At 36.4% G+C, this 25,154-nt stretch overlaps 1 protein-coding gene and 1 long non-coding RNA gene across 4 annotated transcripts in view; one reads left to right on the top strand and one right to left on the bottom strand.

The window, feature by feature from the left end:
- The window catches only part of LOC309503785, a 247,067-nt gene that overhangs the window by 56,246 nt on the left and 165,667 nt on the right, over window positions 1-25,154 (bottom strand). The gene's annotated exons all lie outside the window — the stretch shown is intronic.
- The window catches only part of fgf14 (fibroblast growth factor 14), a 135,276-nt gene that overhangs the window by 106,665 nt on the left and 3,457 nt on the right, over window positions 1-25,154 (top strand). For all 3 annotated transcript variants that reach the window (XM_082176572.1, XM_082176573.1, XM_082176571.1), the window contains exon 4: window positions 23,163-23,361. In XM_082176572.1, the coding sequence (XP_082032698.1) occupies window positions 23,163-23,361 (199 nt within the window). The remainder of the gene's footprint in view (window positions 1-23,162; window positions 23,362-25,154) is intronic.

Raw genomic sequence — 25,154 nt, 5'->3', positions numbered from 1 at the left:
TTTGTCTTTCTAATAGTGGAATATGTCAAAGCATAGTGCAGGCTGTTGCTTTCCGAACATGAAACATGCAAATGAGCCCACGGAAGGATAAAAGAGGCGCTACAATGGCAAAATTGACCAGGACATTAAGTGAAAAGATGTAATTAGTTGTGTCTTAGCTGAACAGCCTGATAACACTGATTTGCGTATAGTCGTAGCAACTGTCAAAGTGCACTTGGAGGACCTGTAATTAGCTTAGCATCTTATTTATTTTCAGAGAAGATTTGATGGTGATCGTGGGTGGTGTGTTCTGTGGATTGAATCCCAGCCTTGTCCACCCTCAGTTTTACAGGCGTGCTTTGGATGAATGTTTCATAAAAGCATCACAAACTCTTGCCTTTGCTTTATGCTGTGGTAGATAGCAATGTTCGAGCCATCAAGCTGGCAACTCTACAGACAAACACATTCAGCGATTAACAGAGTTTGAAACTGCAGCTTGCCAAGCTCCAAGCTACTCAAATAGCATCAGCCTTAGGCTACCCTTTTGAAAAAGTTGCTAGCAACACTATAATCTGATAACAAAACTTCATTTGGGGGAATTGTTTTCTTAATTTTATAACTATTATATTATTATACAATACATACTGTATATATATGGGGTCAGTACGATTTTTTAAGTCGCCCAATACGCTTTCTAGTGTGGGTGGAGAAGAAGAAGATTTCTGCTGGTGCGACCACCACAACGTTGCCCAAAATCAAATGGCAAATGTAATGAAAGCGGAACAAAACTGCGCTACTTATTTGTGCTTCTGCTTCATGGACCGTTTATCAGTTTGGATCAATGTCAGTGCAGCGCGAGACGATCTTACTGTTCGATCACTTTTACTACACAGCGCTAAGAAATCCAGTAAAGAAAGCATTTAAATTCACCACAGAAGTAATAACAAATCGCTGTGAGATCTAATGAGAAGCATTCAAATGTATCCGTTATTAACGGTAGATCTCTATTAAATCAAACAAAGCTGATGTGGAAACCAGGAGAAATATTTTACCATGAATGAACTAGTTATAGGCTTTAAGTCCACATATCAGAAACATTCACCATGGATTTAATGTAGAAACAATAACTGTAACCATGGAAGTTTGACAGGAATATTATCATATTTAAATGTTATTTTAATGTGATGACCAAAAGATTATTTGTTCATCCTTTACCCCCATTTATAAAACTAAAAGTTTCAAGATATAGGAAAACTCACACTTATTTAAAAATGAACAAGACATTAAATTACCATTGTAACCAGTAGGTGGCTGCCATTTCCACTACCAAATACATTTTTTTTTAATAATTTTGCTTTTGAATTATTATTTCGACATTATAAATAAAAATGCTGCCCTCAAATGTTAATTTCTTTGTATTACTGATACAATATTACATTTCTTTCTTTCTTTTTTTTTTTACAAGTAAAAACAGTACTACAGTATTACAGTTGTTTTTGTTTTATATGCTGCTAAGAAGACACCCCAGAAGATGGGTCAAGTGTAGCTCCAACATTGTTCAAAGTAAAAAAAAAATCATACTTTATGATGTTAGTTTTAATAAATAAATAAATAAATAAAAATCAAGGAAATTTCTCTGGCATTTCTTTCTTTTTGCTGTATCAAAAATTTACTGAACCGTGACACCATTGTGTCATATCGAACTGAACCGTGAATTTTGTGAACCATTACACCCCTAATATATATATATGTCTTATTATGAATGTCTTTACGGTCACGTAGTATTAATTGTTTTTGAAAAAAATAACCCCAAACTTTTAAACGATAGTGTAAATGATACAATTTATTAGAAAAATCAGAGCTGTATACATCATTTGTATATAAGGTAAACATTAAGATCTTGACATACTTTAATGCAAAAAATTTACATATAAATAAAGAAAACAAAAAATCTAGATAACAATACTAGAGTTTTATGTTTTCTTAAAATATGAGTGATGTCTAAAAAAAATGTGAGGGTGTTCTGGGTGGTTGCCAACCTGTTGCTATGCAGTTGTTAAGATGTTAAGATGGTTGCCAGGGTGGTAGTTTACTGGCCCACTCTTAAGTTTCTTTGGCATTCTGACTTAGGTATTCTGTAAGTCAATGAGATTTTTCCAACAGTCTGTTTTATTTATTGCTTGGAAGAACAATAATAAGTATGAGCAATAGTGGGAAAAAAACCCTCAATATTTAAGGGACTTCAGTGAACACTTTTCAGGGATGATGACTGGTAAATTGTTTAGCCAACTGAACCAATTGGCTGAAATGAATCCCATTTCCCAGCAGTACTTGAGAAAGGGAGGACATTCTAGTGAAGTGTGTTTGATTTTTCCATCAGCTTGCTTGGATGTAAGGCTGTCATACAATCTCACTATACAGACCTTGAATAATCACCTCTCTAGAGATGTCCCCGTCATGGTTTCCTTCATCTTTTTATCTCACTCTTTTCCACCGTTCACACTTGTCTACAGAACAAAGTGCAGCCTATTTTTCATTACGCAGTGTTTTTGGGCTGCTTGTGAAAGTGTAATGAGCACCATTGCAAGCTCAATATCTGTTTCCATGCCAGCCCCTCGGGCCACAAGAGTACAGACAGCTTCCCACAGATCTGTTCTATAAGTCTGTCGTTGCACCAGGCAGTCACAGAGATGAAGCTGTGCTCAGAAAATGTAAAGAACACAGCACTCCTTCACCCCTTGCAGCAAACGGTACACTCACACAGACCCTAGAGCTCTAGAGTGTCTTTTATTTCTTCTCAAAATGAAAGCATTTTATATAAAGCGCTATACAGAAATCAATAGGGAAAGCAAGTACCGAAAGGCTTCGAATCATTCAGATTCATTTTACATCACAAACCACACAAGAAAGCCATGGCAGAAAATGTACCAATATTGACTTCTGTTGCTTGATGTCATAACTACATGTTGTCATTTTTTGTTTATGTTCTGTATTCATGTTAGTAATTTTTGTTATTGTTGCAGAAAACTAAATCAAGGGGGTTTAAAAGCCATGAAGTGAAATAACTTTATGAGATGCAATGACACAATATTCATCTGTTCCATTCCAAGCTGTCTGTAGGAATATTCCGGCTATCATACTGTCATACTATCATACTGTCGATTAACATAGAAAATAATTTGAATCCTCTCTCGGTGGTCAAAAATTACATTTACAATAATGCATTTGCAATGAAAGTCACAGGTCAAGACAAACATTTAATTATTCCTTGCAAAATATTGTTGTGTTTGAGCTGCAAAGCTATAACAATACTAGACTCTCGTGTTTCGGGAGTTGGGACATGACGGAATATTCACTTGCACAATCGGGCCAGCAGTGCATCGTGACTGATGAAATCTTGTATTCTAATGTTTATTTAAGGTTATGTAATATAAGTCTCAGGTGTCCCCAGAATGTGTATGAAGTTTCAGCTCAAAATACCCTACAAATCATATATTAAACTATGCTGTAAATGCCCTTTTTGACTGTAAGCACAAACATGCTGTTTTCGTGTATCTCTTTAAATTCAAATGAGCTGACATCAAGCTCTCTGCCGGCTTTCAAGAGGGCGGAGCCTTTACAGCTTGTGCTTCAGATACTACGGCAACAACAAATCTGGTGAATCAATATCAGACAGTCCCTCCTGTCGACCCAGGATGAGGTATAGGATTGTGAAAGCTTTGGGGGTGTTGATGGACTCGATCTACTCCATCTGTGTTTTGATCATCGTTCTGAATCTGATCTGGATGTAGTTTTGTCAAAAACATGTTTTTCTCAGCTTTTTGCCCAAAATTTTGCTTTTTTATTAAACTTGCCCACATTATGGTGTTGATAAAAAATAATGCATTAAGTTAGAATAAAGCTAGAAATAAGCTTTTTTTGTTTAAAAGAAGAGGGTCTGTACTTTCCCTCGATATTGCATGGTCAGATATTCATACAACAAATTATGCTGGGGGCCATGAAAATTTAGTATGGCTTAAAAAACATATTCCGGCCATACATTTGAGACTAATGCTTGTATGTGAACTTTGACAGGGGTAGGTCATAAATAACAAACACACACTAAAGAAAAAGAAATAGTGTAAACAACAGCTGCTGTTGTATCAGGGTGAGGTGCACAGAGGATGAAATGGCATGGCAGTTAGCGATTTAAAAAGACAAGGTCACGTTTCCATTGGAGCGCCCATATAAAAGTAGATGACAGCTTAATCTCACTATATTTTAAGAGGTTATTATTAGCTAATGTAAAACATCCACTCAGAAGCACTAATACATGATCACAGATACCAGACAAATGTCTAGCATTTCATAAGCACGTGTACATCTGTTGCCATAAATGTGTATTATGTCCTGCATGCTTGCATTTATACTTTATTAATTTATCTAGAGTGATTTACGAATGCTACAATATTTGCTAGCTTAGCTGCGGAAACAAAGTTTCTTCAAATCAAAACCAGTTGGCCTTTTTAATCTGTTATGGTCTATATATGTCACAGCTATAACCGTGGATTGGAGTGTCTGAATGTGTTTCTTAGCTCTCAGCACAAGCCGTGGCATTTCTGCATGCACCCGCTATGAGATGAAAAGCGAGATACGGCGTCTCCAGTTGTTTCTCAGAAGATATCTCTGAGGCCCAGATGGTTTTGTTCAGTAACGCTCCGCACAGCACAGACGCTCAACCCACACGCTACCTTTAACAGCGCGCCTCATTCCCGCTGCCAGGCGGGGAGATATTTTCAACCATTCGGGATCCCTCCACAGTCTTGTTTAATAAACATACACGAACACCCACTCTCTTTCCCACATACACGTCTGCTCTGACAGCTCTGGCAGCTTCACTCTTCTGAGCTTTAGATGGTTTGTGTGTGCGCGATGGGGGGTGGCAGCTCTTAGTTCTCTATAAACAAATATAGACCCCCAACATAATCACTTCTCTCTTCTACCACACAGTACATTTGGACTGTGCTGCATGCCTGGCTTATATCTGCTCAAATTTGGCTCCACGGGATCTGCAAAACTATTGAACAGATGAGTGTAGGGATGAAAGATCGCAGGCTTGGTTTGCAAACCATGTTCGAGAGAGCAGAGATCCAACCTTAGGCCTCCGTTTTGAAGTAGTCCTCCATCAACTTGTATTCGTGAGCAGGATCTATTTGAATTATGTTTGTAGTATTGAAATATCTATGGCCTTTTCGATACAATGCATGCCAAAACATTGTGTTGACAACATTACTGTAATTTTGTGGCAGTGTTATTTGGCAGAAGGCACTGAGATTTTTTTCTCAGTTTAATGGGTGTCCTATTAAATGATCACATCATAATAAACTCTGCAAACAAGCGCACATGCTAACGTGTGTCAGTAAACAAAGTCCAAATGCTCTGCCGGGAGTCGTAACTCCTGCATGACAGCCAGGGTTGTTGACCGTAGATCTCAATTACTTTTTTATAATGTGTAATGATGCTGCTGTTGTGCGAAGTGAGCCCCTCCTTTAGCAGACGTCTCCCATTTCATTTAATGGGTTACATCATTAATCGAAGCACCTGAAACATCTAGACATGCAGCTAGTGACTAGGAGCACAGGGGCAATTTAAACCTTTCCAATTGGCTAAGAAGTTCCCAATCCTCACTGTTCTGATTGGACACTTGTTTATAATGCAGTAGTGACTAAATCCAACAATCCAACATTAGTAGCAAATGTTTCACTTTGATTTGTCTCTAATATAATTTTCTTTTTTAGCGTAAACCCCATTGCTGCTAATCTCATAGCTTCCTATGAGGGCACTATGTCTGATTAATGTAAACAGTTGAACATTGAATTGTTTTTAATGTAGGCTATGGGTTAGTTTAGGATTAAATTATATTCTAGATATGACACTGATGCATTATTGCTTTGCAGGTCATAGAATAAAGCCCTATTTAAGATTAATTCATGCTTATAATTACTTGGACTCACATAAGTATAACCTGTCTTTAATCAAAGGACAAAGCATGTCACTGTATGTAAGCTGCATTTTACAGAGATCTCTTAATGGAAAGCCCCATACAAACACCCCAAACATCTAAGAATTTAATGCAAGTGCTAAAGGACATTGTGTATTTTTGATGTATTTATACATATGTTTGCTTTCCATTTAATTTTACTGCTATAGGAGAAGCAGTTGTGATTTTAAAGATATCTCATTTTTCTTTCTTTGGGGATACTCATTTTTACTCATTTACTCATCATTACCTCATGTTGTTTTAAACCTGTTTGACTTAGGCTACTTTCTTCTGTGGATCACAAAAGAGTAAACATATTTAAGATATTTTTCAAAATATCTTTGTTTGTGTTCCACAAAAAGAAAAAGTAAATTAAGTCAAAATGTTCATTTTTGGGTGAACTATCCCTTTAGTTTTCACCTTGCCACACTTTTAATGTGAAGACTGAACAGCAAAAGAATATCTATTATCTTTGTACCTGTAGCATGACTTTAGTAAATTTACATTTAAATGTACAAGTTTTCCTCAGGGCTTCAGAGATGTCACCCCGATGGGGCTTCTTTAACTGCCAGAGAATGTTATTCCCATGCTTGTGGAGATGGATGGTTTAAATATGCTCCATGGTGCAGTTCATATTCCTCTGTGTAGAGGGTTTGACAGATTTCTGTGAGCAATGCTCTGGACCAGTGAAAGGCAAAGTCTGCCTCCCTGGGTGTGTGTAAGAGCCCAATTTGAAACAACAAAGAGAAACGATATCTCCTATTAGAGTCTCTAACTGAAGATCAGCCATATCACTCAGATTCCATCTGTGTTATGGGGACAACAAAAGGTTTCAACAGATTTGTTATATTGTGGAATAAAGCTTGATCTTTTCCTTGATCAAGATGTTCTATTTGTCTTCTCATTAGGGATATGTGGAATTAAAGTGTTTCTTTATTTCCTTAGCATTAAAGAGGGAGATCTTCATGTATTTCCTGTATTTTTGGCTATGTAAAATGAAATGTAGGTCTTCAAAGGCCCTGCAAATGTCATCCTAGATTTTCGTCCGTGATAAAGTACATATCTCCAACCAGACTGCACTTACCAAATCCGCCAAACAGGCATATCAAGGGATTAGAGGAAACAGCAAATACTTCAATGAATATTCTGGCAAGCAGTTCAAAACAGATATTGGATGGAAGAGAGGAAATAATAATTTCTACTTTTTCTCACACATACACACACACACACAGACAAATTCTCCCACACTGACACAAGCTGTGAATGTGAGGTGGAAGGTGACTCACTATGCTCGCTGGCAGACAGGAATTCCTGCTGGAGGAAAATCCTGTCTACGAGGGAGACACATGTATGCATACATAAGTTTAAACCAACCTGCTCTACCGTTATTTTTAGCTTGAAACTGTAGCCCACCAGAGTTTTTCGGAGGACTCTTAAAAGCGTGAAATGAACTTTTCCCTGTTTATTGCCTTTGACATCACAGCTCATGCTCTGGCAGCATAGTCACTGAGCGGTGCGTCCAAGCCAAACAACTGCCTGAAATGCTAACAAACAGATATCTCAAGGTATTACAGGTCTTCTTGAGTCACATATTTATTATGTACTGGGCATGTTACACTCTTATTGTGGCCACCACGTTGAAATTGAGGTTAGGGCTGTCACTAACGATTTTTTTGGTTATCAAGTAATTGGTCGATTATTTAGATGATTAATCGAGTAATCTGATATTTTTTGTGTTAATAAAAATAGACCTAAGCAAACAATAGCCTTTAAAATGACTTAAAGGGGTCATATAATGTCATTTTTGTGAAAGCTAATATGATTCTTTAGGGTCTAAATTAAAAGTTTGTAATATACTTTAATTAAAAACTCTCATTAGTATTGTAAGAAAACACTAATTTACCTGGTCAAAACCAGCTCTGTTTTCAGCACGCCGTTTAAGTGCATGCGTCTTTAAATGATAATGAGCTTTGCTCACCCCGCCCCTCTGTTCTGTGCGCACACTGTTTGTAACACAATAACACAATAACCATAACGCGTCGTTCATTATAAACGTGGGATTATGAATTATATTGATAACGTCGTACATAGAAAACATGCTGTAATGTACCCTGAGTGTAAAAATAGCCGCATTCATCGTGAAACGTGCAAGCGATTTGCAAAGATTAATATAAAGATTAATATAAAGGTCAATAAAACGTTACACTCACTTCAGTTCTTCTGGAGGTGCAGCAGGAACACGAATAGTTGGTACTGATCCTTTTTTCAGGAGCAGCTTCTTAGCAAATAACCTGCTTTTTACTGACCTCGTTTGTAAAGCAGTCTGGTGAAATGATTCGCGCAAACATGGAAGCATTGACGTTGATCGTGGGGAATATTCCCTTCGAAAACAAACTCAGCCACTGCGTCTTCAGCTGTACGGATTTAGGAACATCAATATGACTGCTGTGTTCTTTATTACACCCAAGAACAGAACACCACAATCGCTTAGACACCATTCTACTCAGTGTTCCAGCAATCAACAATGAACGTGCCGGTCGGCGCGTGCTATGATTGACAGCTCACTCACGAGGGCGCGAGGGCAGGTCTGTGTTGAAACGCTGCTGTCAATCAACCATCGTGGGAGGGGCGTCGATTTTGTGACGTCACAATATCGAACAGCTTGATTTGAGATAGGAGGAAACGTATAAGAAGATAAAAAAAAAACCACTGGATGGATTTTTATCATTTTATGATGGTTGTGTTCAGGCACTGCCAACACACATTTCAGTACAATCAACTTGTAAAAGTGCATGTACCATTATATGACCCCTTTAAAATACATACAGTATATAATAATGAGGCAATAATTTTTGGTTCAAATAAAGTATCAAAAGCAAGTAATCATATGGTTTTATAGAATAACGCTGTAATATATATATATATATATATATATATATATATATATATATATATATATATATATATATATATGTATGTGCTGTCAATTGATCAAATAAAAAAACTAATTAATCACACATTTTTCTATAATTAATGATGATTAATCGCGATTAGAACATGTATTTTTTATTCGTGTTTTTAATATTTTTATATTGTAATAATTTCACAATAGAAACAACTTAAAGACAGTGTATTTTAAATACTTGTTTAAAAGCATCTTTTTATGAATGAAGGCCAGTATCACCGATGCTAATACTGATGGATCTATGAAATAGATTTTTTTAAAATTAATTATAGACATTCAACATTACAGTATAATTGAAAGCCATCAATTCCAACATTTATTAGGCTTTTAAAAAAATAGGCCAACTTTTAATTTAAGTGAACTTAAAACAATCTTTATATAAACCCATTATAATAAATGTCTGTCTGTCCGCACGATACTGGCGCTCATCTTTCTGTGCGTCGTGTATGATATATCTGATTAAATGGCACACATTGCATTCTCAGATGAACGTTATAAGCAACCCAAGATCACAGCATATGCGAAGATGGAGTTTGAGATGCACTCCATGCATGTAAATGAGTGAAACAGTTCATGTGGAGCAGCATTTACTGTGAGCAGAGCTGCTGAGACGCACGTAACCTAGACGCATGTAAATAATTAAAGATAGTATATATTAAACCCGAGGGCTGTATATTTATTTAGATGAATTGCAGCCTTTGTGAAATTACAATAGCTCTATGCTATAGTATGGTTTTTAAATGGTTTTAATACAGTATATTGTGCAGCCTTAGAAAACGGTCTAATAATGTGGTTCTCGTACGTGGAATGCGCCACATCTGGTAATTTGCCAGTTAATCGACACGGGTAAATTGCAGTCGAGGATTTTTTAAAATCGAGTACTCATATTTAATAGAGGAATCGTGACAGCCCTATCTGAGTCATTAGACTCTTTCACACATTAAACCCGGTAAATTATCGTAAAATGACCAGATGGACTTTTTCGGTAAATGTGCTGTTTGTACAAGCAACATCGTTCTGTCATTTTATTGGTACACACTAAAAAAAAATGGTTCTTCAGTGGTTCTTCAGGGGTTCTTTGCGGTGGTTAAGGTGCTATATAGCACCACTACCATTTAAAGAACCTGTTAAGCCCAGTTTGGTTCTTCAGCGGTTCTTTAGCGGTTCTTTGGGGTGGTTAAGGTGCTATATGGCACCTCTTATGGTTCTACATAGCACCATTTGACAAAGGTAGGTGCTATATGGCACTTAAAGTGGTTCCCCTATGATTACAAGCCAATGAACCACTTTTAGTGCTATTTAGCACCATTTTTGTTTAGAGTGTAAGATAGCATTCACACCAAAAATACCGGTGAACTCTGTGATGTCAATCATTGGAAATTACCTTCTTTAATTTTTTAATAAGCTTCTTTAATAAGCATTAAAATGCTTTTAATTTTCTTTATTCACCTAGATGAGGAGAGGCGCTTTAGTTTCACTATAAGGGGATGATCACACACAGAACATGTTTTTGCTCTTAATAGAGACATAATAGTTACTATAGTACGCAAAAGTATCTGTACACATGACGGGCTGCAAAATCACAAGAAAAGCTTGATATGTACTGACAACTATACTTTATATAATATTTAGTATGTTGACATAACAACTGTTCAAGTGTCAAGTAAGTTTCATTCATAATGCTTCTTCTTTAAAGGTTGGGTAGGTAGGAATTGTCTAAAAAACTTCTTTTCCAAATTTGTTTAAACTTTATTTATATATCAATACATAATTAAAATGTAAGTACTCTGAAAAAGAAAGTATAAAAATCGAGTGTCTGTAGACCTCTCACGACTGTTTTAAAGACAGCTCATTATTTCCATTCACTCCACCCCCTCCCTTCTGGGCTACTTCCAAAGCCACGCCCCCAAAACACATGAACGCGCGACTCCGACCGCTGAACTGGAAGACGTATTATTTACCTGAGACGAGCAGAGAGGAGCGCAGTGCATGCAGTGACATCATTTCAGAATCACATGTAATAAAAAAATCTAACTTTATCATTATGAATATAAACAAATAAGATGTATTTTAGTACTCACTATCAAGCTAGTATTGGTAAAGTTTAAAGCTGCTGTAGGGAGCTTTTAGAAAACGTTGACTTAGCCTGAAAATTTGAACAAGCACAGCTTACAGGTCACTCCCCCTCGCTCTCTGCTGCGCTACAGCCCTCCCTCCACAGCGGAGCCTGCCATGAACGCGCAGGCTAGTAAACATGCAGGGACACTGATGACGGCGGATAAACAGTTATCGCACATTCACTGGTAGGGACGAAACATCAACAATATGCTTTACATTGACTATGGCCTGCCCATACTTTGACTACAAACTTGGTCCTCAAATCATTACGTATTTTGCAATACATGTAATGTAACTTCATAACGTTGCACTCTTTCTATAAGTTATAAATAGCTAGCAAGATAATAATGGTAACGTTACAGTATCTAAGTAATTATTCTAGCGATGTGTAATGCTAAATAAGGTTTGCTAGTACATTATTTCAGCAACATGACAAGCCAGTGAATTAGCAGGTTTCTATTGTTGCTTTGCACAGTGCGTGACATTTTATCTGTATGTTATGCGGCTAGAGTTTTGACACCGAGTCAATGGGCTCCGACGGGCTTGTTTATCGTCATCGGTCTTTTTCCGTTTACCTGTCTTTGTTGCATGAGCTGGTGCCACTCGAGAAATTGGCAGTTTTGGTTGTTTGTCCGCCATTAGCACAGCTGCGCGGCACACCGGCTATCTTGATTTTGAACGACGGTACGCGCTGTGCGAGAGAGGGGGGTGATGATCAGCGCGTACACAAGAATGATTGACACTGCTAAGACACTCCTCCTGGCTCTGATTGGTTGTTTCTTACCGGGAGCAGTGTATTTCTGCAAATGGCAATAGGACCACTGGGAGGAGCCTGGGGAGCTTGATTTTTTCACAGATTATCTGTCTCATATTCTACTGTCAGGACATAATGACAGTTTTAACAAATATGTAAAAAATAAATTTTTACAGAAGTTACCAACTGCAGCTTTAATACGATATAAAATTTCATACCATATTATCCCTCATAACCGGTAGTATAACAAGCCAAAGGCAAGCTTAATTGTTATCTACCTATAGTTTGACATCACTTGACGACATGTTTTCTGCCCCAGATATGCACTTTTCAAAATAATATATTAATTTTAAAATGTTACATTAACATGATGGTAATTTAAACGTTGCCTTTGTAACAATATAAAGCAAAACATTAAATGTGCAAAAAAAGTAAACAACTTGTATTTCCAAGTGGAGTAGCAGCAGAAGCAGGCTTATCGTTTAATCGACTAGTCTCACACCTCCCTATTAAAGACTGTGTGTGTGAAAGGGGCTATTGACAGGCAAACACTTTAACATGCATCCATGGCAATAAGTGTCAGTACAAAGCCCAAGATCAGTCATATTGGTTGTTTAGGAATAATACTGTATTTTATGGAGAACATGTGAGTGGCTGGCTGTGCAAACCTTGCTGCCACAATATTTTCAATGATTTTCAATATTTAATGCTAGGGTATTTTAAGTGATTGTTATGCAAATACTATGGTGTTCTTGATAGGTTGTTGCTAGGTTGTTTTAGCTGGTTTCTAGGTTGTTGCTAGACTGTTCTAGAAGGTTGCTATGTGGTTGCTAAGAGGCTGCTAACTGACCAAATCAAAGATTTCCACCCCCAAGTTGATATAACTCAGGTCACCCTCCTTCAATGTGAGTCTATGGATTTTTTTGTGCCTGTTTCCTTAGGATCACTTAGGAGAGTATAGTATGCGTCTCGACATCAAGCTGCAGAATTTGAAGTATTATTTATGTGCATGGAATAAGTTATGCAGGACAAGTTGCACACTGCATAATATTTAGGGTTTCCTCAAGATGACAAAATACCATTGTTTACCGCACAGATATTTGATGCATTTTTCGAATCAATCCCATGATGCAGCTGAAAGCCTAAAGGCAAAATCCATGTTTCTTTCTTAGGGCATTGGACTGTGTGTCATCTACATCTCTGTCAGGCTGACAGCTAGGGAATTGTGCGCCGTGTGACTCTGCCACAGCCCCGAGTACTGCCTTCTTGCAGTCTGTCAGCTTGTTAGAGAGACCTCACATCTCCTGGCTAGTCAATAATGACTGCTGGATTACTCCTTTAAGACCAGACTGGCCTCAATTTAAAGATCAACAGCTCTTTGGTGGCAAGTGCTGGCTCGCAGGAAGTTTATCCGTTGAGATCTCCCTCAAGGTCGAGCACTGTGTGGAGTTCCTAGACTAACTTACGGCTGGGTCATTCACAGGAAACTGTGCCATTTATGCTACAACATTTCAGGATTTGTTTTTTTTCAATTGAGTCATTTGAAAAGGTTACTTTCGAACTTTAGGGAAATAATATTTTCCCACCTCAGAACGGACCGTAAACGCCATGGACATTGAGGGACCACCACAGGGCAATGTGTTTCCCCAAATAACAAAAGTAGTTTTATTTATTTATTTATTTATTTATTTATTAACAGTCTGTAGTTTTGTACAATTATGCTACCATTCAAAAGTTTGAGGTCGGTAAGGTTTTTTTTTAAAAAGTCTCTTAAAGGACAAGTTCGGTATTTTACACTTAAAGCCCTGTTTACAGATCGTATCTGATGAAATAGAACGGTTAAGATTAAAATTTGGACACATGCTGCTGTCCCGAGAATTTTAGGTTTATTTCGCTTCCCCCCACCACCCCCACAATGGTTGTCTATATGCACTGGAAGATTCCGTCCTAAAAACACATTAAACTTTCGTTTACAAAGACGTGAAACTCACCGAGTGGTCAGGGGTGTTCACTGATATGTGCACTCAAAAATCGCTGAAAAAGATGCATTCCAACAGGTTTTATCGTAGTTTTTGTCCAACTCCATTGACTTAATAGGACGTGCTGTGAGACCGCAGCACCTTTACGGTATTACTCCGCCGCTTCTTCTTCTGCTTCTTCTGTGTATTCAATGAAATGCCTGTGGTTTGCTTGCAATTGGCAAAGGTGCATTATCGCCACCAACTGGGCTGGAGTGTCTATTATTCAAGCTCTCAACGGAAGAATCACGGGTGTGACGCGTTTGGCAAAATAGGTCCACAAAAGCGAAATAAACCTAAAATTCTCGGGACAGAGCATGTGTCCAAATTTTAATCTTAACCGTTCTATTTCATCAGATACGATCTGTAAACAGGGCTTTAAGTGTAAAATACCGAACTAGTCCTTTAAGCTCACCAACGCTGCATGTATTTCACATTTAGTGATCAAAAAACAGCAAAAATAGCAATATTGTGAAATATTATTACAATTTACAATAATTGTGTTCTATTTTAATAGATTTTAAGATGTCATTTATTCTTGCCAATATATATATATATATATATATATATTGGAACAATGTACAGTAAATGTCTTTACTGTCACTTTTGATCAATTGAATGCCCCATAGGCCAATATAAGTAAATAAAATGAAATAATGATAAAGACTCTAAAAGAAACATGTCTCTGTTTCAATAATTATTTTTAAATGGGGGAAAGCATTTTTGAAAAAAAGAGGTGTATATATATATAAATGTAGAACCTATACATTTAAAAGTATAATTTCGATGAAAGCTAAAAAAAATTCTATATAATCTAGGGCCCTATGAAATGATTTATTTTTTTACAAATTCCATAAAAAAAATTCTGGATTCTGTTTTTTTTTTTTTTTGGTCCTTTTTAAATGTTTTGGACTCAATCAAAAATCATGTCTACTAATTGAAATCATTAAACTTATAAAAACATTTTTAACAAACATTGCATGTTTGGGTCCCTATGAGATACATTTTAATATTTTTCCTCAAAATCCGTTCTATTTTGACCAAATTCTGTGTTTTCAAGATTTCTGGATTTCAATTTTAATGGTTTAATTCAATTTAAATCATTCTTGTCCTCATATAGTGAGACGGCAGAGGCTGAAAACACCACGAGCGTTATACTTGCTTCAGTGTGTGTGTGTGCTGAATGAATTACACGTGCCTCAGTGTGTGTGTGGTAAATGAAACCGCGTCTGCGGTGCAGAACATGCAGGATTTATATTTAAATGGTCTTTTTGAAGTTTAATATTCACAGACACTAGTCTATATAGTGATTTGATTGAAGTGTACTGACCTTCTTTTTATTTATTCATCAAAAATTTGACAAATTCTGTGAAACTCCACGTTATACAGTAAATTCCATTTTTATGACTAGATTCTGCGATTCTGTCCTTGTTTTCCACATCACGGAAATCATAGGGCCCTATATAGTCCTTTTAATTGCAATGGTGATAAATGGGGACATGCAAATTGGCTAATATTCTAATGAAAAGCAAACATTAAAAATAAAATTGTTCTTATGTGTAAATAGTGTAAATAATGTGAATAAGTTCAGTATCCTGTTAAATATTTCAGTAGTAATCACAGGGACACGTGGTATTCAAATGGCACTGTTTTTAGAGAATGACCCTGCTACAGTAAGGGCGTCCTCTCCAGCCCTCGGATCCAGCCTGTGCCAGCGTGAACTGGACCACAACCAGCCATTCAATTCAGTCTTCAGAGCTTTATGCATGATGCATCACTCAGACAAGAGTGGCATAAATACTGCAGACACTGAGATATCCTCAACTGAGAAATAATTTGTTTGTTTTTACCTATACTTTAGTTGATTTTGGATTTTTGATCCTCTCATCTGGTATGCATTTAGGATTTAGGATCTACAATACAGAATTTGCTGTAGGGGTTCACTTTTTTCTTTCTTTATCCAGTTTCTGAGTAAACACACAGGAGATGAAGCAGAGACACTTAAAAGTGCACTCAAAATCTAGGGACATTGCCTTTCATAGAGCTGGTGTTAAAAATATACCACACAGCCGAAAGGTCACTCTCTTCAGGGAGGATGAACTGAGAGTTTTAAGTGCTTGCGGTTAGACTGCTCTTCAAAAGGCAATGGGCTCTTAGCTATTCATCATGGGACAAAATCACTCCGTAATCAACAAAGAGATGAATGACAGTGAGATGGGATTAATAGTAGCACTTTAAAAAAAGATGTGTTTGAATTGGTAATCTATGGCATGTTCAGCAGTGCAAGTCACTGGATATCCAGACTGGCTTCCACAGGCTTGATATTATGCCAGAGAGCTGGCAAAAGTAGAATAATATGCAAAAATGAATATTATTAAGGCAGAAATGAATGGTGTGAATGCAGATGTCTGCCACTGTAGAGAATGAACCGTAACACATAAAGTGCCATGGTTGAGGCTCCGCCCTCATCTCCAGTTTGAACAGGAACAAGTACGTTTCTCTGATATGTCTCCTTTTGTTTGGACTGTGTTTTAGTCTATCCTATCATTCCTCATATCAAGATGCACACGTTGCCAAGAGGCTCATCAGAGCCTGCCGATACAATACATATTTATGTACCATCCATATTTAACAGCATCCTTTCTATAGTGTTTGGCTGGTTGAGGAAATTCAGTGAAGCTCACATTATATGATTCTCTTTTGATGTTTTAACATGAAGAGAGATGTAAGGGGAGCTCAGTCTCTTCAATATTAATATTCAATAGACTTAATTCAATGTTAACCTTAAACAATTTAAAATTTTCTCTGTTAAGTTAGAAATCTTTGGCAGCCCAGCACGTTTTTTTGCAAGTCTCACTCGCTTTCTCGTGCTCTGTCTCCCCTTGTTTATTTTTTATTTATTTTTTATTCCTAGTTCAGCCCAGACTCCCTTAACCTTTCTTTTCTCTCACTTCTATATTTCCAATTCTTCGCTCTCCCTCTCTTTCCCCCATCCCCCCGTCTCTGTCTGCTCTCAGAGAGGGATGAGGTTGATTATCTGTGTCTAAAGTAAACTGCCCTTTCTGGCACCAGCCAAGGTCAATTACGGCCACACATTCAAAGCAGAATGAACGTAAGTGGTGAAACACAGGTGCAGTAGATGGGCTGTTTCTTCCAAGCAGATTTTCTTCCCCTTTCCATTATTAAGATCTCTTCCATATCTCTTCAACTTACATTTTTCAGTCATTTCATTCGTTTGGGATATTAAAATAGTAAATACACTGTCCAGCCAAAAATAAATAAATAATAATAATCGCTGATTGGATTTAAAATAGGCAAATGCTTAAAAGTCTATGACTGGATCATTATTGCTGTGATTATTATGTTTCTAGCATGTTATATGTTTGGCAACAGTTCTTTTAGCCCTAGTTGATGGAGTGTGTAGCTTTTAATTTGTTAAACAACCATGTAGGAAGACACATCATGGCCATATTCCAGGATGACAATGTCAAGAAGAAGAATTTTCGCACATGAATTGGCACCTCTGAGTCAAGACCTTAAATTCATTGGGATGTGCTGGAGTAGACTTTACATAGTGCTTGACTCTTGCATTATCAATACAAGATCTTGACCAAAAATCGATGCACCTCTTGCACCAATTGATGGAAACAACATCACATGTATTTCCATGATGTGTCTTCCTACATTTAGCATTTAGGGTTGAAAGAACTGTTGCCAAACATATAACATGCTAGAAACATAATAATCACAGCAATAATGATCCAATTATAGATTCTTAAGCATTTTCCTATTTAAATACAGTGATTTATTTGTTTTGTTTTTTTGGCAGTGTATAAGAAGCATTTGTACATTCGTAGGAGATTGGTTGTTCTATGATAGCCTGGTGAAATACCAAAGGAGATATATTTAAGTTACAGTCTTTAATTACTTGATAGTAATTAAGTTCTCAACATGCTTCTACTGAGATCACCAACTCTTCCATGATGCATTGTTTCACACAGTTACTCTTGAAACACGAACAAAAGACTTCATGTATATGCATATTCGAACACTAAAAATACTGATGTCTCCCTTCAAAAAAATAAAAAGGAAAGAAGGGGGAAAAAAACCTTAATTGCTAGGCAGGAGCCTTTCAAGCGTTACCATGGTTACGCGATAGAAAGGTATGTGCTGTTTTAATAGCAGGCTGTGAAATGGAAGAGCTGTCAAGAAAAGAGCATCAGGCAGAAGGCGGTTAAAAGCATGGATTGCCTATTCCTCATACTGTTTGCTGCCAGAGATCAAAGTTAGACCGTGTGGCACATATCACCTGTCTAATTTGTTGGCTAGGATGCAAAATTAGATAAAGCTTTCATTGTATAGCCCGCCAGCTCTCTTTGTGCCGACCCATGGGAGACATTTGCAGTCAGCAATCAAGTTTAGCAAGCAAGGGAGGCTCAGCCTGCTCAAAAATGTGTTCTAAATAAATACAACACTAAAACGGTACAATTAACTGTTGCTTTAATCAATTTTGTGTATAAATCGGCCTTGTTTGTTTCTGGCTAAAATGCGACAGAAATATAAATGCAGCCTTCCATATAAGATAGCCAATCATTATCAGTGCGAACCTTTCAAACCAATTAGCTGTCAGTGTCCCTTTAGTGTGTCTATAGTCTGCTTGTGGTTAGTAAACACAACAGGTGGAGAGAGACAAAAACAAGAATTAAATAAATAACAGATTTTGAGAGACTTCAAATTTATCTGAATTCCAGTCCGCATTATTAAAGGATGTCAAAACAACTGAATGACTGCACATCTCTGTGATTCAGAGTTTTGCATATTAATTATTAAGCCATGAATAAAGCTATTTATTTTTAAACTAAACTGGACTCATTTGTGGTTTGTTGTTGTGTTTAATTTTGTGCAAGCAGTTTGTGTGTACCTCTCTCTATCTCTTTTATTTATTCATACTTATTTTAAATTCATTATTAAGTTCAGTGTTATAGTTTAGTGTAGCTTTTATCATACTCAATACTTCTAAGAGTGACATCAAAGAATGACAGGCTTTGTTTTAAGACAAGTCTGTGAATCAGAAACTTGGTAGATTCTCTACATCGCAATAATCAATTTCAAAAGGAAAGTTGCAAAGTTGCTAAGATAAAACAAAATTTGATAGACATCTTCTAAACAGTATAATCATCATTACAAATATATACTTACATTTGACATTTTTAGTTTATGAGCATCATTAAGAAGTGTCTAATTATATTCTGGTCTTGATGATTCTTCTCTATCTAATAAAAATGTACTTTACATCACCATTTGCATTCTTTTTGGCAATAGGAGCATGCTTAGTTTTGGCAAAATAAATGAAACATTTATGAATGTATTATATTTTTATTTTAAGAAACTGTGAATAATTGTCAGTTATATTTATTTATTTAATAATAATAAAAGTTGTGATATATTGAAATTCTATGAGAAAAAGAGTAAGGCTAAACTGGCAAATTAGTTTGCTGTTGTTGTCAGATGTGGTTAACATTTTGTAGTGTCCTCTTGCTAACTAATTTAACCTTACAGTAAACATTTATATGATTGTCTTTGGTCATTTCTGTTGAATGAAGCACATTGCACACACCTTTTAAGCCTTACTTGTGCGTTCTGAATTAAAGGCACACTCGACTATGCTCTTTTGTGTTATAAAGTGGCTCATAAAATGACTCATCAATTGAACTTTCACATTTCAATATGCCTGAAAGCACATCTTTGGCAAGGTTTGATCACCAGTTGGTAGGATCTGGTTTGTGTTAAAGCCCTTGGTTAGCATGCAGTCAATGAAGTCAGCTGTTAGTATTTAATCAAGGGTGCAAGAGAGCCCTCCAAAACACATCCGAGTTCAACTCCCTTGCATAATGCAATTTCATCCCATTTGTTCTGCAATTGCATCTGACTAACATGTCACTTAGCTCCTGTCTCCACTTCTTTTCTAACCAAGTAAGGTAGTTGAGAAGAAACAATTTAGCACAGAAATAACAGGCAGGAATGAGGTCTGTGGAAATGCCTTTCTTTTAGCTGAAAAAACAAAACACACACACACACACACACACACACACACACACACACACACACACACACACACACACACACACACACACACACAAAACCCCAATAGTTCTCAAAAATGTAGCTGACACATTAGGGTGGCTGCAATGAGCGTACAACATTGGAGAATAAACAGTAAGTCTTTATTTCACAATCTAATAATGAACACACAGGAGAATCACAGAAAAACACAACCACTTCCAACATCAACTATACCGGAGAAGGAACAAACAGAACTCAGGGTTTAAATAGACAGGGAGAGATAATTAAAATAACTAGGAACAGGTGTGGGATTAATTAACAACCAAGGAAACCAACTAGGGACACAAAACACAGTGAAAACGAAACCAAGACAGAACATACGCGTTACAGTGTGTATAATATTTTTAAGACCAATTCTATTTAATGGTTATTCATATCTTTTAAAAAGAGATTAGGAGAAAGTAGTTTTAACTTTCATCATAATGTATTATAGGGATTTCTATTTGTGATTAACTGACCTTTTAAAATATGAGATGTATAATCTCATATTCCAGTGTTATTTTCACAAGGAAGTATTTAGGAAGTGTTTTACTGTAAAATCTTTATTTGCCAATTACAAGAGACTTTTAGAAGATATGCATATTTATGCATTTAGATCTTGCTTTCTTATTCAGATGTGAGGTCTTTAATGTGCAGTTTAATGATGAGTGTTAATGGAACTTGTAGGTTTACAAATGATAGTTTTGGTGCGATTTACCAATAGAGAGAAGTGCTCCTTTGGATTATTGAAGTGGTGAAGATATTGAATCGACATAGCAAGCCTGGAAGCTTTTAATCAATGCAATAATTTGCAGGGTAATGCAACATACACACCGTGTTTACAGATGGCACCAAATAATGGATCATACAGAGGAGATGAATGGCTTTCACTGGCTAAATAAATTCATTTTGAAGACGACCATACACAGCAATATTTTAAAATAATTAGATTAGTCAGGATGATATATGAGTCAAAATCTGTTAAGGGTTAATTAAATGTAACAAATAATTAAAAAGAGTTTTAAGCAGCATTTTGATCCAACTTCGATAATTGTCGTAATCTTTTAAACAACTTAGAAGATAGTGATCAAACTACATTTTTATAAAAATCACTCATCAAGTTTATATAATATATATTACATCAGCATATGAGAGTCAAATTGGACAACTACAGGGACTCATCTCAAGATCAATCATTTAACAGTTCATCTATTGCCAAAATTATGCAAAAATGATCAGTCAAGAACAGACAATTATTGAAAATATTCCAATTAAGAATGTCAGATTCAGAATGCATAGTTTGTGCATAGAAAATGTCCGTCAAAACCAACACATGATAAATTCTACCATGTATTGTGCACGTTATTTTCTGACAGATATCGATGTTTTGATATTCAAACGATGTGGATTCAAAAACAGATGGATCGTATGGTAATAATTATTTATTTCTTAGCCGGCAAGTATTCAGTGAAGTGAGTGATGCCCATGAGTGTTATGTCAATGTTTTTATTTCTAATATTCCAACCGACAGGCAAACAAATTTTTGCGTAGTTCATTATACTTATTTTACGGAATTACGTTTATTTCGTGGCCTAAATAAATGACATGTTACTCAGGTGATGTAACACTAAAGATGTTACATTCAGCTGTTGCAAATCCGTTGACTTTTGAAAATCAAGTTTTTTTTTTACCAGGAAAGGAGTAGTTTTGCAACAAAAACAAATGGACTGAATCATTATTGAAATGTGCATTGCCACACTACTGAATTACAACTTAAATTACCTTCATTCTTTAAGACCTTTGCATCACAACACTGTGTAACAGTTTTTACTTTCTTTTATTGAATCATCTGATGCAGTTTTATGTTCTGGTTAAGAAGGTGTGAGATGTTTATGAAAATAAGGAATTTTAATCAGATTCATGGCTTAAGTTTCTGGAGAGAGAGAGAGAGAGAGAGAGAGAGAGAGAGAGAGAGAGAGAGAGAGAGAGAGAGAGAGAGAGAGAGAGAGAGACAGAGAGAGAGAGAGAGAGAGAGAGAGAGAGAGAGAGAGAGAGAAACATGTTCCTTTAAACTTCTCGTTTTGAGAAATTATTTTTAGATTCAATATTTACAGATAATGTTAACTGCTTCTGCTAGATTCACAGTCTGGCATCCTAAACTTTTCAAATGAACTACAAAATAAAATTTCGTGGAGCCAAATGAAGTGTGAGAGGACAGTATGCCCATAATTTACTTTGTACTTTTTGTCAAATGCTCTGAGGGGTGGAATCAATTGTAGTGAAAAGATGGTGAAGAAGAGGTTGGAATGGCGTTGCTAAAGTGTAGATTGTGCAATTGGTATGGATATTTGAACAAAATAATAGACTTAGCCTGGCTGAGCATGGCACCTGGAGTGAAGGTGAAAGTAGAGATTAATTTGTCATGAGCGAATATCACATTTTGTCTTGGGGCCAATTATTTTGTCTGTATGCTCGTTCAGGTATCAGCAGACAGACCTGCAGTGTCTGCCTACAAATTAGACCTCAGGCATATCACCATGCATACAGAGAGAGTAATAGGAAAATGTACAGGAATTTTAATGTTATTCTGGGAAGTCTGTGTTCTGATACCAAGTTTGCTATTTCTATTCTGTTGATTACAAAAAACAAAACTCCACAGACTGATTAATTGTCTGTTCAATTGTCTGTATTAACATATTCATAGATGCTATTCAGAGTGGCTGGCATATTTAATGAATGAATGGAAACAAGGATGTGAGGGACAGAAGTACAATCTGTTCTATATGTTGTATAGCTGTTGTGATTTCCCTCTCTTCCAAAATAAATATGTAACTTAATGTGTCTTAAATCTGAATGTTAGAAATTATGAATTTTTTATGGAAGTGCAGGGGGTTGTGAGATGCGATAGAAACTGCAATGCAATGCAATGCAAAAAAAATAAATAATAATATATATATATAATTATTATTATTTAGAAATATTATATATATATTTCTTATTAAATATTACCAAGTCAAACTGATAAAAAACACACTATTCAAATTATAAATTATTATTTGCGATATTAACTTGTGAGGATTTGTGTATTGGTACGTCAGGTTCATGGGGTTCAGCAGACAAAAGACAGAATTATATTTTCTAAATCCCACTCAAAATTTCCCACAGCTCTCGTGTGACTCCGTTCTTTTTCGTCTCTCTTTCTTGCAGGAACTGTTTACGCCGGAATGCAAGTTTAAAGAGTCTGTGTTTGAAAACTACTATGTGATCTACTCATCCATGCTGTATAGGCAGCAGGAGTCGGGGAGAGCATGGTTCCTTGGCTTGAATAAAGATGGCCAGGCCATGAAGGGGAACCGGGTGAAGAAAACTAAACCAGCTGCTCACTTCCTGCCCAAGCCATTAGAAGGTAAAGCATGCTCTGAAAACCTCAAGGGAACGGTTAACATCCAGGTCACTGTGACACTAGCAGAATGGTAATGAAGAGCATGAGTCCCTGAGAGATATGCTTTTGCCTGATGCCTTTTTACAGTTTTTTTCTCAACTGGTTTTACACATTTCTTCAAACTAAGGTCAAGGTTTTCAAAACAAGGAACACAGGCATCTGAACACTTTTCCAAAAACACTTTCCATTTTCATTGCGTTAATAAAAATGACAACATGCATCAATTTTTGCGAAAATAAATAAAACCCACTCACAAAATCTCCAGTCCATGGTTCAAGCTTTCAAAACATTTAATACAAGCAACTACAGAGATGGAGGAGGTAGAGAACAATAAGAAAGAATAGAAAGAAAAGATAAAGATGAGAGAGTGAGTGGAGGAGGAAGACAGATGATGGAAGAGAAAAAGGAATGCATGTAGGATGAGGAGAGGAGAGGACATCGAAAGAGTTGAGGAAAGAGCAAGAGGAGACGAAGTAAGAAGAGGTGAGAAGAGAAGGAAGGGGACAGTCTCAAATGAAATGAGAGCCAGTCTAACTGACAGTGAATCAAGGTTTCTTGATAGAGGCCAGACTGAGTTTAGGCTAATGTGAGCAGTTTAAGAAAACCAAGGGAAGACCCAACATCACCATCTGTGGCGCTCTCGTGGGGCCGTATAAGATGCGTGCCAGGTGTGAATTGAACATCTACACCATTCTTTCATTAGATACAAAGTTTGAATTGATGTGGAGGAAATTCTCACAAATGAGAGGCTTGATTATATATTTAGTGGCAGCAAAACATTTTTCACATTTGGTTTGCAACTATGTGCCATATATAGAAAAGCATATAGAAATATTTAAAAACTACATGCTTATGATTAACATAACCTGAATATGAGGTGCAGTCAATAGAAAACACAACTGTTTTGATATCATTTGCTTTTGTTAAAAGTGTTATGTGAAAATAAACTGTTTTGCTGAATTAATTAGAACTATTTGTTTTGAAAGCACTGACTTTAGAAATGTGTAAAATAAGTTGAGAAACACTATAATCAGCAAAAGAGGTCTTATCAGTGATGTTAGCTGTGTTCTGGGAAAAATTGTGGGTAAAAACCCTATTGATGTTCAAATGCTGTATGATTTTGGTGGAACACAACAGGATATCCAGACTGCTCTTTTACATTAAAGTGAATCCTAAAAAGACAAAAAATATTACCATAAAACTAGCATAAAAATGTGTTATATTGCAAGTCTTCTAAACTCATATGCTAACTGTGAAATGAACACATTTTTGTTTGTAGAGCTAAAATATTAAAATGTGTGTTAGAAAAGCATCTGTACAGAGCAAGCACAGGTCACAGGAACTGACGAATTTCAGATTTAGGGTATGAGGATCATGAGGATGTAAAATGAACATTTTATCTTGATAATAAGCACTTCACCAAGGGTTCGACTAGAAACATTGGCTTTATTTTTCCATTATTTAATTACGCAATGATTTATGACTCAATAAACATTATTTCAAAGCACTACATATCCAAGACCCACCTTCATACCATAATGATGGACAACCTGTTCTTCCCAATATTCCTTACAGCTCCTTTATGGCCACATTGTAAAATGTGTCAGACTAGCATGAGATTGATGCTTTATGTACGGTTTGAGGTGTAATTTGCAATGATGTGTGACCCGTTCCTGTCTGTGCGATGCTTTATTGCCGTGTACAGATGCTCACATTTTAAACCAGTCTCTCATCCTGTTGTGTGTTCATTATATTTT

Source organism: Leuciscus leuciscus, assembly GCF_965113295.1.
Source record: "Leuciscus leuciscus genome assembly, chromosome: 7".
Taxonomy (NCBI): Eukaryota; Metazoa; Chordata; class Actinopteri; order Cypriniformes; family Leuciscidae; genus Leuciscus; species Leuciscus leuciscus.
This window is presented reverse-complemented; position numbering and strand designations above follow the sequence as displayed.